The sequence below is a fragment of the Corvus kubaryi genome, unplaced genomic scaffold (genome assembly GCF_017639235.1).
Source record: "Corvus kubaryi isolate FWS band 111438036 unplaced genomic scaffold, C.kubaryi_AGA036_p1.0 split3-73, whole genome shotgun sequence".
NCBI classification, from domain to species: Eukaryota; Metazoa; Chordata; class Aves; order Passeriformes; family Corvidae; genus Corvus; species Corvus kubaryi.
This window is the reverse complement of record NW_024582091.1, coordinates 46,179,919-46,195,776: the sequence shown is the minus strand read 5'-3', so window position 1 is coordinate 46,195,776 and position 15,858 is coordinate 46,179,919. Positions and strand designations below refer to the sequence as shown.

General features: G+C 42.7%; 2 protein-coding genes and 2 long non-coding RNA genes across 16 annotated transcripts in view; 1 reads left to right on the top strand and 3 right to left on the bottom strand.

The window, feature by feature from the left end:
* Window positions 1–8,161, bottom strand: part of STXBP5 (syntaxin binding protein 5) — a 108,877-nt gene extending 100,716 nt beyond the window's left edge. For all 13 annotated transcript variants that reach the window (XM_042017191.1, XM_042017193.1, XM_042017197.1 and 10 more), the window contains exons 1-2: window positions 7,919–8,161; window positions 6,029–6,126 (exon numbers count right to left, since the gene is read on the bottom strand). In XM_042017191.1, the coding sequence (XP_041873125.1) occupies window positions 6,029–6,126; window positions 7,919–8,071 (251 nt within the window). In that variant the 5' untranslated portion in view covers window positions 8,072–8,161. The remainder of the gene's footprint in view (window positions 1–6,028; window positions 6,127–7,918) is intronic.
* On the bottom strand, window positions 8,123–8,949 carry LOC121659265 (polyadenylate-binding protein, cytoplasmic and nuclear-like). The gene is made up of 2 exons (XM_042017205.1): window positions 8,839–8,949; window positions 8,123–8,301 (listed from the first exon to the last, which is right to left on the bottom strand). The coding sequence occupies exons 1-2, from the start codon at window positions 8,936–8,938 to the stop codon at window positions 8,123–8,125; spliced, it is 279 nt and encodes a 92-aa protein (XP_041873139.1). The 5' UTR covers window positions 8,939–8,949.
* A 59-nt stretch (window positions 8,950–9,008) lies between these two features.
* Window positions 9,009–15,858, top strand: part of LOC121659267 — a 28,742-nt gene continuing 21,892 nt past the window's right edge. Inside the window, exon 1 of the long non-coding RNA XR_006014240.1 lies at window positions 9,009–9,072. This is a non-coding gene — a long non-coding RNA (uncharacterized LOC121659267). The remainder of the gene's footprint in view (window positions 9,073–15,858) is intronic.
* Window positions 10,034–15,858, bottom strand: part of LOC121659268 — a 48,298-nt gene continuing 42,473 nt past the window's right edge. Inside the window, exon 2 of the long non-coding RNA XR_006014241.1 lies at window positions 10,034–10,223. This is a non-coding gene — a long non-coding RNA (uncharacterized LOC121659268). The remainder of the gene's footprint in view (window positions 10,224–15,858) is intronic.

The following is a 15,858-nucleotide window of genomic DNA, read 5'->3' as shown; positions in this document are numbered from 1 at the left end:
TTAGTTGTTTTAATTCCATGCACTTTTAAGAGATGCCTCACCATGCCATTCTGGCCCCGTTTCATTTCACAATACCCAAAACTAGCTGATTTTCTTCATTGAGAGGATGGGAATTCTTCACTGAGATAACGACAGCCATGTGAACAAAGTGCTGGATGATATGACAAGAAATGCAGTAGCGTTAAAAGAAACAGAAATGTGACAAGATTAACATGTGCTTTAAGCAAAGAAGTTTTTTTTGTTTAAGCTACTCTATGTGAATTGGGTGGCAAGGTAGACAATAAATATTTATTATTAATAAATAATCACAGTGTCTCTCTGACATGACACTACTGCAATACTTCTAATAGCTTTACCAAAGTACTCTTCCCAAAACAGACATATTTGTTCAAAGACTAGAACACTACTGACAAAGGTTGAGACCACTTTCTTCAGCGTACAAATGCCAAAAGACCCTCACCACCCACAAAAGAGTAGTTCAGTTCAAATTTGGTGTATTCAGAGAATCAACAGAATTACAGAGTAATTTAGGTCACAAAAGATCACCCAAGTTCATCTGGTCCAGCATCCCACTTGAAGATGTGCCAACTTCAGTTGGATGCTCTATTTGGAAAACTGAAATCTTTGCATACTATGAACAACTCCAGCCACTGTCCTACTGCCAATGTAGAGCTACTACAGAGAAGAAAGAGCAAGTATAGAACTACTTCAATAAAAAAATACCCACAAAGCAAAAACCCCAAAATACAAATATCTCAAGCTGATATTTCTATAAGGAAAAAAATCAGTCAGACCACCTTGCAAAGTCTGAACAACCCAAAGGAGAAGTAACTTTAATGGATATAATCACATCACAACTTGGAAATGGTATTTTGTTAGAGCTTCAGAGAATTTACCAAATTGCCTGAATTTTGTAGTATGCATCAACAGCAAAGCTATCCGGATGCTGCAACAAGCACTTTATCAGAAACTGACTCCATGGAACCACACACCCAGGCTTTTGAGCTATTCCGATTTCAAAAAAAGGGAGTTCTCAAAAAGGCTGGAGAATGGAAATCACAGAAAACAAGCTTTATACACCCCAAAGACATAAGAACTTCAGCCGTTTGCTTGCATAACTCATCTTTTAGTGCTGAAAAGGCTGTGGGGAAATTAACAGCTGACATTCAGACATTCAGAATGATTGGAATCTTCAGATTTTTAATGACAGAATGATGAACAATCTAATTTTTCTCCTTCTGTGAACTTGGTTTGCAAGTGGGAAACAAAAAAGCCAAACTTTAATTAAATAACCTATTCTGCTTGGGAATAAAGAGTCAGAAGCACAATTTGGTCTGTGTGGAAGGTACAACACTTCAACTCTACAGGTATCCCTTTCATTCTCAAGAATTTCTACAGAAAATGGTCTTTCTTTATAGAACTCTCTTTATCAAGAGAGAGGCTGAACTTCATGCTGCAAATGTGTATTTTTAAGGCTTGAAGCACCAGTAGATATTGTATTCGTGTTGGGAGACAATCACAAAACATCTAATTTGATGTATTGTCCTAGTGCTGCTACAGAGAAATTAAAGTGCAGAAAAATGAAGAAACTTGTTTAAGATGGAACAGTTAAACAGCAGGGAGCAGAAGAATTCCTTCAATATTTCTGCTTTAGCTTCGAAGTTTATTCTACCTTATAAAAGCAAACAAAAAAGCTCAGCAGACTATTACTATTAATTGTACAGGGCCCTGAACTTAAAACTTCTGAGGAAACACCATCCTAAAGGCAAAAAAAAAAATCCTGAAAGAGTCCATTTCATCTTTCTCTAGCCTCTTCTGTGTTTACACACCACCCTGTTCAGATCACATTAGGCTTCCAGAGGGACTTCTAGGAAGAAGAGCAAAAGGAATGAAGAGCACAGAAGCAGGGCTATTACTTATGACAGTGAGCACTGTCAGGACATCATGGGGTAAAGTCTAACTGATTACACCAAGTTAAACCTTGAGCAGATAAACTAAACTCTAACTCCTTAGAAGGTTTTAATATCTGCTGGGTAAACAAAGTACAGCCAACTATGCACAAAACTTGCTAAAGACCAAGGACTACATGTCCTACCGTAATGGTTCGGGTATGTGCAGAAAAGAAGCAAAGCATAGATGGATTTTTAACTACTTGGTATCTCACACGTTGCAACAGCAGATCAAGAAGTGAAAGCCACACTGGTAAGAGCAGCTAAATCTCTTCAAGTAAGGAGAAAACTAAAGATACTGACCTGCAGTGACAAATGAGGCCACCAGCAGCTAACGCTGACCATTGTAGTTGGAAATCAATAGTGAGCACAATTGCTCCCTGGGGGGGATCACATCCACAAAAATCCAGCACAGAGGAGGGGGAGCCTGAGGCAGAATTGCCAGACAAGAGGCAGGCCACCAGCCAAGACTCACACACCTCAAACTGCTGAACAATTATCCTCCAATCAGAACCACAAAATCAGATGAACAACTGGACCAGCATCTCCAGGTGAGTGCCACTACTTGTAAGAAATCATCTGAGATTTTATGTCACTCAGCAGAGTGATTCTGCCCTTGTGTGTACCTCATCCCTCAATTTCCCTTGTAACAAAGAAAACAGAATCCAACAGCTTAACTGTTTTCAACAGATCCTAGTGTCACATCAGCAGGCTGCTCAAGGTTTCTACTAAGCTACTCACTTTGTTACTTTTCCTCATACACCGTAAAGTAACCAAGCTGTTGTTCATAGCTGAGAACAGAACAAGGCTTTGTTATTAACTGCTAAAAATATTCCTTTCTGGAAGGGGGGGGGTGGGGGGGGGGGGTACTTCTCTAATTAAGGATCTGTCTGTCTCAAAAATACTAGGTTTTAAATCTCCTAGCTAAATAAGAGTTAGAAATGTTTCTTAGTAACTAATCAAGCTTTTTAAAATTAATACAAGGGATATACTGCTCAAGTTAAGCCAGTGAATAATCCCAAACTAACTTTCATTACTCATAAGGTGCAAATTTTACACTAAAAGCAGTCTCTTCCTAGTATTTTTATGGACTTCTCTCCCTCTTAAAACTGCAGGATCTAGAACCAACTGCTGCTTGTGGGAATAGAATGGCAAAGTTGTCCCTCTGGCACACTATCTTACCAATTACACCCATCAAGCCTAGAGGCAAAAAATATTAACAGAGTAGCAATTCTACTTCTAATCCAATCAGCGCAACATGACACCTATAATTCAGGTACTTCCATTTTTACAACTACTTTGTGGATTTAGAGAATTCAACACAATGTTGATATTTAGTATCTTTATCTATTAGAGACAAAGAAAGACAAAGTCAGTGAACTGGCAGTATATTTGTATCCACAGATTTTGGTTCTTCAGAAAAAGCTTAAGTTCTATTTTTACACATCACTTTAACACTACTACAAACATTTACTACTTGTGTACAGAGAACTCTCTCTGTTTTCCAGTAGTGGTTACAGAGTCCTCATAAAGAAGAATGAGATAACAGTGTGATTTAGAAAACTCCTCCTCACATTAACCTGTTCTGATCAATACTAGTTCTGAATTTAAAATACCCAATTTGAAGACTGACCAAATACAGAGAACCTCTGTAAAGAGGTTAGCTGATAAATAGCCCAAAGCCAAAACAGGACTGTAACATTATTTTCCTCATATTAATGAAATCTCAAAGAGGTTCTCACTCCTTGTTTTAAGAATATTTTATCTTTAATACTCTTTCCAAAAAAAGCCCCAAACTTGTTTCCCAGTTCCTCAGATTACTTACTTGCAATAGAAAGCTTAAAAAGATGTACCTATACTTGAAGACACAAAGAAAACACTAATACCCAGCTCCCATTTGCTGGAAAACAATGAAAGAAACATTATCATTCCTTTACTTCTATACTCTCACAACATGAACACAGCAGAAAATAAGGATTGACTTCTATCGCACTTTTATGATTTCTCAATGAGTAACACTTTACTGACACTCAGTCTTTCTAGTCCATACCTCATTTCAATAAAAACACTTTTGCAGCTTTAAAGAGTACGTGGCTCCCACTTTAATGAACCCATGCACATCATTTATTACTCATAAAAACCTTAGCGAGCAAAGAAAGCGTCCTGACGGTTGGCTCTATCTTTAAGCAATAGAATGAAATAAGCACTTCTTGCAAGCCCCACTCTTATCCAATGAGGGCTTTTCAAACCAGCAGAAAGAGAGAGGCTGCTTTTACATTGGGAATAGGTCTGAGTCTATTCCCTCTGCCTGCATTCCTCCATCACAAAGAGGATTCCTCCTACAAGAAGTAGGTAATCACAGGAAATGTAAATTCTGCAGTGTTGTCTGCTTACAAGGCTGCCCCATCAGCTGAGGCTGAGGGCTTTTAACCAGTTCTTCCAAGGATCAAGAGCTGTATCAAAGTACTAAGAAGCATATTGATCTTCATCAAATTGGAGGAGCACTAACATTTCAGCCCCTGCATGAAACTTCTTCCCTTCCCTTAGAAAACACATTTTCTGTAATTTTCTCACAGTAACACTTTCCTCCCAAACAATCTTGCAATACCTCTTTCAATTATTTAGAAGGCAATTCACCCTCCAAGATTTCACAGGTGTGTGTAGCCATGGATAAGCGCCCACAAACAGGTTTTGTGGAGTCATCATTATCCAAACTGCAACATCATGTTGCCCAAAATTACAGGTAAGCTCTAAACAATTACATTTTGATCTTTCCTTTTCCTCCAAACCAAGTTCTTACTTCTGTGTCTCTTTTTGCTTTGTCATCCATTCCACCAGTATGAGAGCAATTAACACCACCCACACACAGTTCACTCTTCATTTAAGTCAACTGTATGACCTCTTCAAAAAGAAAATTTATGACATTAAAGTGTAGTTTCAAATATGGCATTAAGAACATTGCTATTATGAACTTTCAAGATTTCTTAACTTAGAGCATGAGGAATAGGGGTGATAATGCAATCTAGTTTTTCAGTTCTAGTTTTTCAACTTTTAAAAGTCAACCCTCTCATGGCAATTAACCTTATAGACAGATAGTGATACACCAGAAAGAAACAAAAAAGGTCTATTTGAAGACTGATATAAACACCAAAGGAAATTATTAGATTCACCTACAGTTTAAAGAGGATTAAGTCAATATTTCTAACAAGATGGCCTAAGCCTTCCCCATAATGTTTAGAATTCAGTCAATTTCAGGACAACAAAGAATTTAATTCATTCTCTTACGGTGACAAGTAAAGGTTCAGGCAACAGCAGAGTGGATTAAAGAATCTACAGGACATCTTTTAAAAATAAAAGTTTAAACACATGTTATTACATGACTTGGATATACCATATGGCTGTGATACCATATGGCTATGAACATATGGGTAGTTCACTTTCTAGTGAACAAAAAGAAGCAGGGTTACTAGTGCTTTACTTCACAAATTCATTCTGCTTATCTCAGTCACTTGGAAGCTTTTAGCAAGATACAATTCCTGTACCTTTTACTTCCCTCACTTGAAACCATCATTTGGCAACACACAATTAGTAGCAGGTCACTAAAGCATTACAAAGTTTATCTTAAGAACAAGCCCAACAAAAATAAGCCCACCACCCAAAAAAAAACCCAACCAAAAACCCCACCAAAAAAACCCCAACACCTCACCAAGCAGCACAAAATCTTTCAATCCCAGTGGATAGAGGAGAACAACAAAACAGAGCTCAGCCCACATCTCTTTTTAGATTTGCAGTCAGCTGCTGTAAATTGTCAGCACACTAATAAACCTCTACAAAATTTATCTATTAACTTGAGATAATGGGGACCGAGCAGCCACGCCTCACATCATTAACAGAACTTGAACTGACACAAAGTACAACCAGAACAGCCAAGACACCCACCAACACCAAAGACAGCTTACTTTTTTTCTCCCCTCCAGCATACCTGGCTCCCACCAAGACTTCTCAATGGCTCCAGCAGCTGAATCAAGACAACACTTGTGTGAGGTGCACTAAATCCACTTCAGAATACAAAAGGATACAGCCTTAGTGCTCCAGTCTGAGTCCCAATGGCCAGTATTTTCTGAACCGGATCAAATGCCAAGGCTGAAGGCTGATAGGGGAAACCATGGCGTACAGTCTAACAAGTCAGAGCAGCGCAGTAACAATGGGTCAAGCAGGATACCAAAAATAAACAGAATCAAGACTGTGTGTTAGAGAACAGGATTCAATGTTAATCACAATTTAAAAAGGAACTACAAAGCAATTTAATCACAGACTGAGAAAACCACCTGCCTCACACGAACCAATTACAAAAGACTTTTTTAGTCATAATTACTCATTCATCTTCGAGCATCAAGTGACAGTCAGACTTACTGAAACTTAATTTGAATCTTACATTTCTTCTGTATAAAGACTGTATCAACTCAGCATTTCATTTTTTCATCTACCTCATTCCGAGTAGTCTTTTTTTCAGCTCTAACAAAGACACTATTAAAATCTGAGATGTTCCTACCAAGTTTGGCAACAAAGCCAGACTTGTCAGCAGAACTATTACAAACTACTAGACTTGCCTCTGTGAGAATCACTACAATTTCAATTCAACAGACCCAACCTCTCTCAGCTCAGTAAAGGAAAAAAAAATAGCAAGTTGAGCTTGACAGAACCAATCTCTCACCCTCTACTTCCCTCAAAGAGAACATGCAGCCCCAGAATTGACAAAACCAAAAAATACCCCATTGAACAAAAACAAAACCCCTCAGCCACGAGATTCTTTCTTAATATGGAGCTATTGGCACATTCAGCTTTTTTGGTTGGCAAAGACTAATTTGGTAATTGACCAAGCAATGACTCCATTAAACTTCTCAGGCTGCAATTAATCAGAACTGAGAATGTAATACAAGTGTCACTTACTCTTACTTCCACTATAAACACACACATCATAAGCCATACAAATGCCAGCTTTTCTATTTCTAAGCCTTTAGTTTAAGGCAGAGGTATTTCAGAACCTCATAAAGGCACAGCAAACTTCTGATATACTCCTTGTACTTCACTGAAGTTGCAGGCATACCCCACAACTCTCTGTATTTCACAAGTGAATAAAGTCTAACAGGGAACAGCTCCGCTCTTCTCCACAACATTTGTGACCAACTCATGAAAGCAGCAGGAATACCTGCAATACCAGAAAAAAAAACGAGGAGAAACCACAAACAAGCTCATCCATGTCAAGCTAGGCCATGGGTGCACTGCATAGATAAAAATGAGTATTGATATTCCAATCAGCTTTTATTCCTCTTGATACAGCTGGTGGTTAATTCGCTGCATCATTTTCTGAAGCGTGCAGACACAAACTGCAGTTATCGTATCACACACAGGCAAATAAATAAACGGGAACTTTGTTTCTAAATAGGATTTGCAATAGCAGCATCAGCAACTTGGCAACACACTGCAGTGAAACCACCACAAACATCGACAGCCTTCTCCAGTTGTAAAGAAAAAGGATAACTGATTTCCAAATAATGCAGAGGGACAGATTCCCTGTCCTTCGGGCCCACTAGCAGAGGCTTCTACTCAAACGCCGCGATAATCAGATCTGCGCTACAGCTAAGTATCACTCCTTCTCCCATCCATCCAACTCTTTCTACGAAGCCTTCATGAACACTGTCAATATTACTCGAACGAAAGAGCCTAGAAAACGACAAACCCTGAAACTCTCCACGAAAGATGACTAGAGAAATCCAGCAAGACCTGAACAGCTACACCTACTTCCTTCCCGTCTTCGCCCCCCGAAATAATCAATCCAAACAAGTAAACAGGAGCGGCGGGCAGGCTCGGCGAGATCGGTACGGAGGAGCAAAGCCCGCAGCGCCCATCGCGACGGCGCGCCCCCTTCCCCAGCCGCCCGCCGGCTCGGGGCTGCAGCATTCATTCACCTTGCAGAGCTGGAAGTGCTCGGACTGGAGCGTCTCCTGGATTTCGGTCTCCCGGTTCCCCGCCGCCTGCTGCTGCGCGGCGGACGACGCCGAGGCAACGGCAGAGACCGCCGTCAGGCCGTCCAGCACCTTCCTGATGTTAAATTTCCTCATGGTCCTCGGCGGCGGCGCTCCCGCTCTCCCGGCCTCGCCGCCGCCGCGCTGTCACCGCCGCGCCGCCCGCCCCGCAGGCGGCAGACGAGCCCCCGCCGGGGAGGGCGGTGCAGGGGCGGCCCGCGGTCGGGGGCGCCGCGCTCCTCCTCGTCCGCGGGGAGGGCGGCGAGGCGTCAGTCCGGCAGCGCAGGGGCTCTTCTCATCGGGGCCCGCGGGCTCAGAGGCGGAGACTGGAGCCAAGCAAACAGGAGCCGGTCAACACACCAAGCGCCGCCACCGCCGGTCCCACGCTCGCCGCCCGCGGCCGCCCCGCGCCCTGCCCGCCGGGGAACGCGGTTCGCCCCGAGCCCAGCCGGCCCCGCCCCGGCCGCCCCTCCCGCCGCCGGGGTTGTGCGGGCTGCCTCGCCTCTCCTCTCCGCGGAGCCTCCGAGCCCCCGCACAGCCCCCTCACATCGTGGCAGCCGCGCTGCCACCCGTGTCCGCGTGCGTGCGCGCGTGTGTGTGCGCGTGTGCCGCTGCCCTCCCGCCGCCGCCGCAGCCTCTCCCCCCGCGGCAGCAGCAGCCGCCCGCCCCGCGGCTCGGCTCGGCTCAGCACCCTCCGCCTCCTCCCCAGAGCTGCGTGTGCCGCCAGCCAGTCACCAGCGGGGCTTCTCCCGGCTGCTGCCAGCGCCTGCTGCCGCCCGCCCCCACAACCATCCTCCTCCTCCTCCTCCTCCTCCTCCTGCCGTGGAAGGCGCCTCCCCCGCCTCTCAGTCGCTCCCCCTTGCCTGACAACGCGGAGCGCAGCGCCCCGGGGAGGAGGAGGAGGAGGAGGAGCAGCAGCGATACCGCGGCGCCCGGCCCGGCAGCGGCGGAGCGGCCGCTCATGCGCGCTGAGAGCGGCGGCACCCGGATGTGGCGGAGCCGGCTCCCCCGCCCCGCCGCGCCGTGCGGGGGCCGGGGCGGCGGGTGGGGCGGCCGGGGCCGAGTGCTGGCCTCCGGCAGGGCGGAGGCGGCAGCAGGTAACAGGTGGCGGCGGCCGGAGACTGCCGCGGGCAGCGCTGTCCCTGCCGCCGGCGCGGCGCTGGAGGCGCTCGATGGCTGCGGCAGAGCCGGGCTCCCCGCGCGGTTTCCCGCGGGAGATCCCCCCGCGGCTGCGCCTCGTCCCGGGCGGCGGGGCCGGTGCGGGCCGCGGCCGGAGCAGCGCCGGCGGTTCTTCCGCGGCGGGGCGGTGGGAGAGGCCAGAGGAGGGGTGCGAAGGGGTGCGATCCCCCCGTACCACTCACCCCGAGCGCCGTGCTGGCGCTGCGGCCCCGGCCTGGGAGTGCTCGCGGTGCGGCCGGACTGAGGGCTGCGGCCGAGCTGCCCAGCACCGCCCCGCGGAGTCACGGCCAGCCCTGGCGTCGCAAGGCGAGCGCCGGGGTTACGGAGGTGCTTCCATTCATTCTTATGGTTGCAAAACCAATTTAAACAGGTGGCACAGAGTTAAAATGTTTCGTTCTGATAGCCCCTCTTGTACAGTGTTCTGTATATGCTTTTATTTTTCTTTTACTAGCTAGCTTGTAGTTTGGGAGTATCTAGTCAGTAGTCAGGCAGTAGATATTACTCATCTCAGTCACGCTGCTTTATTTATGAAGGTCATTATTATTTTTGACTCTTTATTGAACTTTTTTTCAGCTAAAATTAACTGTTCAATCATCACTTTTGGAAGGAAAACTTGCAGAGATGTAAACCACGATGCTGGCTCACATCTCCTAGCCACAGCATGAGTGCCTTAGCAGTAGAAGGCTCTGCACACTGAAAAATGGTCCTTTCAGGTAGTGTTTCCAGCCCGATGGCCAGGCATGCTGTGTTAGCACAGTGTGCAGTGTCGTACTGCACTGAGGGATGAGTGTAATTGGAATGCAGTGGAATAGCTATGATGCAGCCATCATCATAACCTCAGAAGTAAAAAGTCCAAAAACTCTTCTTAGACCTGTAAGCCCTTGTTAATTTACAGCTTTATTGCCAGCAGGTATATGATGTACAGGCATTTGAAAGAAACCAAGACAGTTCACATAGTCTTGCAAAGTGAACTTACAGAGCTGTTCCTTCGTGTTACTACTACTGTTGGACATTTCCTGAAATCATCTTGGTAAAATGTGAAAGAATACTTCCAGAGATGACAAAAGTCCTGGGAAAAAGAAAGCAGTAGACTTAAATAAGGTTCAGTAAATATCTGATGTAAAAATCAACTTAATTTTAAGAGATAAATATGTGCAATTTCAGCACGTCTTTAATTATCTGTAACATACTTTAGCTAACTGTGTATAAGTTGCAAAAGTAATGGGGTTTTTTTGCATCTATTCACACATGCTTATTATAACACACTGAACCAGGAAGAAAACTTGTAGAACTTGGCCGTGTTTGAATGGTAAATGTAAACTGTTGAAGGTAAAGACAGTACATGTATAACTTCAAGAATGTAAGTTATAGTCCCTTTGAGTCCCCCTGTTCAGTATGTTTTAGGCCAGGCTCTGCAAACACTCCTAGATACAACTTGGATAGCACAACTAACCTGACTATATATAGGAATATTAATCACAGCAACAACCCCCTCAAAACTGGGTGACGAATTAAAGGACATTAAAAGCTCTCTTTTTGCGTTCTACAGTCTCTTTTTCTTACTTTCTATGTACTTAGCCTATGAATGCATTCTTTAATTTGACTGTACATTTTTAGAGGAAAGATTGGATTTGATTTTCTGTTTACATTAGCACCTAAGAGGAGGACCTCATTCATTGTTGCAACATTGTATCAATACACGCAACCATTGATGCGAGTGATACAATGTACACTAGATCGAGCTGACAGTAGTTCTTTTCCCTCACACTTTCAGGTTGATGCCATTCAGAGAATCAGTGCTCTCTGGGACTTCAGCTCTTCCTGTAAAAATGTTTTAAATAATCTTATCCAGCAAATTAGTGAAAAAATTCATTGGGTTCACTGGGACATCAGTGGGAACAGTAATAGGCCTTTTAATATTATAGTTCAATGAATATCCACGTTTTCTCTCAGGATTTAGCTGCTGTATTTGAGAGCTTCTTTGGGCCCTCCAGCTCTTACACAATAACCACACCCTGTTTTACAAACAAGACCATTCTTCTTAACCTCCTTCATGGTGCCCACTCAGACCTTCTGGCCTCTGATGTCAGAAATCACTTCCCAGTGTTTTATACCCCAGTCCAAAGTCTAAGTATCTTGCACAGCTGGGCAAGAGGCAATCAGACACAACTAGTTTGCAACATTGTTGTACTCAACTATGACAGAGTGCAGCTGGGACAGAGCCAGTGTTAAATGTCCACAAGTTTCTTAGGCCCCAGCAGTGCCGTGGAAATCCCCAACATCAAATGAATCCACATGGCTTTGGTTTTCTTTGCCTGCCTTTCGTACTGATCTTGTCATCTAATGCTGCTAGAAAAGGAGAGAGAGGACCACCTGCTCATTTCTTGATTGGTATTCCACAGACGCCACATAAAGACACTGTTCCTAGTAGGTATCTGAGACAATGGGGCATGGAGTGTTGTCCTACATACCAGTGCAATTCCACAGACCATTAACTGGTGTAGGTCAGATTTGTTGGGTCTTTTGCCTCAAGATAATCCCAATAACTTCACAGATAACTGCAGGGTGCAGTTATCAGTGTGCTTATAAGCCTTCTTGGTTGGTTTTTGAAGGGTTTGTTTGTTTGTTTATTTTTGTGGGGTGATGTATCACCAGTGTTACCTTGAAGAAGAAAGAGAATGATTGTAGTCTCACATGAGCCAGAATGAGTAAAAGCTCACCCAGTTATAATGTACTCTAAGATTTATTGGAATAATCAAGAGCAGTGGGTAGGTAATGAAGTGAAAGGTCCACACATGGTATTTGCCATTAGTTTGTACATAAGCCCCAAAAGTTTTACTGGTTGTATCCAGAGAAGGCTGCAGGAGATTTGCACACCATAGTAATTATTGCAATACTCAGCGTATGTGAGACATGGACCATCAGAAGTGACCTCAAGATCCCTGCTTGGCCTCTAACAGCACTAAAGCCCTTGAAAGTCAGTCAATCCAGACTTTGAAGTCTAAGAAGCATGCTTAGCTTTCCTGAGAACTTCTTAATGGTGCTTAGTCACTCACACTGCAGTCAGGATCGACTGAGCCTTAGCCAAACATTTCCTCGCCATAAATAGAAAGAAGCTTGGAAACATTTCTGGACTAATCTTATTCAGGTTGTTCTACTGAAATGTATTGGAGAGGGCAGTGTAACCACAGCTCCAAGTAAGTTTTGGAATCTTTCCTGCCTGCTGGGAAATTGCTCAAGCTTTCTCGACTTAGAGCTGTTGCCAAATAAACATCTGTGATTTTTTTTCCCCACAATAATCTGCACTGGTGACAAATCCTGAGGAGGACTTCCAGCTACAGGTGAGTATTATGATATTTATGCAGCTTGGTTTGAATAAGCCATAAACAAGACAGAAATTAAGAGCATGTGTCAATTAGCTGGTCAGCTCCTGGAAAAAAGCTATGCTAGTGCTTGCCATAACCACAACTGGAGGTGAACTGTCTACTGTTTGCAAATTCACCCATTTCAGAAACATCCTGATTGACCATGCCCACGCTGATATGATGAGTTTCTGCATCTGGAAGCCTATGTGGTCTTTGGCAGGCACTCAGATCATGGGGCATCTGTAATAAGAGACCTATGGAACAGCATGACTAGAACTCCTAAGTTACAAATGGATAAGTTACAAATGGATGTCATCAGGCTGTATGGACATACATGACAGAGAGGGCATATCCTGCTGCTGCAGAGGCTGCACCAACATCCCTGTGCGTTCAGCTGGGGTCGGCAAATATAACATCAGGTGCATACATTGGTTATTGAAGTATGAATTGACAGGGCTCTGCAGCACTGACCTACACAACCAGTATAGCAAATGATATACAAGTGCCCGTGTAGCTGTTGTGTGGAGCTATAGCATGGCAGAAGAAAGGCATGGCTGTCTTGGGAGAGTTCAAGGAATTGTTGCCAGTTGAGTACTGTGGGTCTCTGACTGCTGGCCACTACCAGTGCTATGTGACAAGAGGGGAACAGCTGCAATGCAGGAGCAAGGGAGAGTACATAAGGCAAAAGGGAGGAATGACAGCAGCACTGCACGGTGGAGACATGAGACTTGAGAAAGAGGTTGTGCAGCATTCCCCTCAGTATCTCACATGCTTGTTTGCACCTTTGTCCCACCACTGTCATCCTGGACCACACAAAGGCAGTGCCAGCTATTAAACTGTACACTAAAATTTACTGCATCTGATGAAAATATATGTATTACTTATCTTTTGACCAATTTAGATATTATTCTCACTTAATGACACACAGACCATTGAAAAAAGGTTGTGCTTAAGCATCCATCCTTTTTCATGAAATAGAAGCTCTTGAAATAAAGATGAAGGAAATATTTAAGAAGGATGCTAACACTACTTTTTTTTTGTCTTCAAATTTACTTTCATTATTTTCAGCCATGTTTTTAGTTCGTAAAGCTAGATCATTCTAGCAGCATAGACTGACTGATTTGGCTCCAGCCAATCCTTTCTTTTTATCAGTATCAGAAGCAATAATTTATTTTTCTGCTTATCCAAATCTTGTTTGGCCAGTGCAGGCACTTAATTAATTTTGTTCTCATGTTATACTAAAAATGCACAGTTCACTTGGTTCATGTAGTCTGTTTATTTTTTTCTTCTTTTCGTGTCACATTTTACTTGTGTTTAGAATAAAGGTGTTTCAACCCAAACATCTATTCTGCTCTCCTGCCTCATGCTTTTGCTTACAACAGCTTCCTCAGTTGTCCTGTACCCTTCAAGTTATTCTTTTGTGCAATCAAAACAGTTTTGGTGGCAGTATTTCTTATTTTTTATTCACGATTTCATGATTTTGTAGGGTATAGTGCATAAACAGTCCTAGGAGCAGAGTTCACAGTTCAGGATCTTGATACCTTCCAAGCAGATATCCTGTAAGCTGCAGAGACCTTCTCCTTCTGTCACCTACTTTCTTTGTGGAAAAAAACCCTGATATGTAAAATAGAGGATAGATTTTCTTCCAGGACATTTTTCTCTATGTTGTGTCTACTCATTAGGTGGAAACTGAGGTATCTGAATTAAATTTCTCATTTTCTTGTCACAAATAAGCGCTACCGGGTCTATGGCAGCCACAGAATGAGTAGTTTTGAAGTTCAGTGTTGTACTTAGGCTCGAAAAATTCATATCTGTCATACTTTAGATCTGATCCTTTGTCAACTTATTCCATTTCTTACTAATTATAGCTTTTATGGATACTTTTTTTGTATATGAGTTGATTTCATAATACTTACCTCAAACTGAAGGGGCTTCAGTCTCTGTTTTTAGGAAAATCATTACTCAGGTACTGTTAGTGGATGGTAAAGGTTTACAGGAAGATAAATATATATAGTCAACATTTAAGTTTGCTTAATGCGTTGTAATTGTTCTTTAGATGCCAAAGCAAAATTACAAAAAATGATACTGAGGAATCTCTAATTTTAATATGATCTGTGCCATGACTTCAACATGTAATTAACCTGATGTTTCCTTCAATCCAGGCACCTTCTTAACAGTATGTATAAGATTGAGCTACATCAGTGTTTGCTCCACTGACAGAATGACATGCTCATTACCGGTACATAACTTGCATCATTATTTGCCTTTTATTGTATTGCTTCTGTAATTCCATCTATTCTGATGGATATTTGAGACATACTAATGCAAAATCATATTAGCACAGAATAACAGAGGCAAGAAGGGATCTCTGGTGCTCATCTGGATCAATGGTCTACTCAAATCATAAATCAGATCCAACTTCAAAGTCAGAGCATGTTGCTCACAGTCATGTCTAATTTTTGCATACCTCCCAAGATGGAGATTCTGTAACCTCTGTTTTTTTGCTTTATTCTAAAATAAAATTAAAATTCCACATCCCATGTGCTGCATTTCTATTTTCTTGGTTTTACATTAATAGCAGGCCTAAGGGTATTAAAACCTCAGACATACAATGCTAGTCAGAAGAGGTTTTTAACAACTTAAGGTTATTATCCATCTGGAAAAATATGGGCCAATACTTTACTGAATAATGTTTCATATGGATTTATCATACACATTTTATAGTTTTCAGTCAAGTATAATACAAATGCTGCTTATTACAGTGCTACTTTATGTCCTGTGTGAAGTAAATATGAAATGCAATCTGTCTCCATTAAAAGACAGCAAAATATTAGAAGTGAAAGCAACAAAAGGTTTATAAAATAGCCAAATAAAGATGAAGTATGAGTGTCTGCCAAGTGAGGAAGGTTCTTTTTGTACTAAATGAATTAAAGCTAAAATATGATGGAAAGAACCAATTTATCCATTCTGAAAACAGAATTATAGTGGTGCAATGTCTTTCAAATATAGTGATCTGTTTATATATGGTATTTTGTGTGAAGTGTAGCATTTCAGACAGGATCTGTCATCAGTATTTAAAGTGGTTGTCCACCACAAGAAAAAAAAATTACATTTTTTTTTAGTGTCATTACAATGCATTAGTTGGAAGGTCTGTTGTACAGTAGTTTAACAATTTAGACAAGTACTCATTTAGACTACCAAAACATTAGGCTTTTGTTAAACATGGCTGCTATTTCACTGGTGTTTTTTCTTCTTGCTTTATATTAAAAGTGGTGAATTACATAAACCATAAGGCTAAGCATGCAAGCAAGCAGACAATCCCTTTAAAGATGTTGAAGC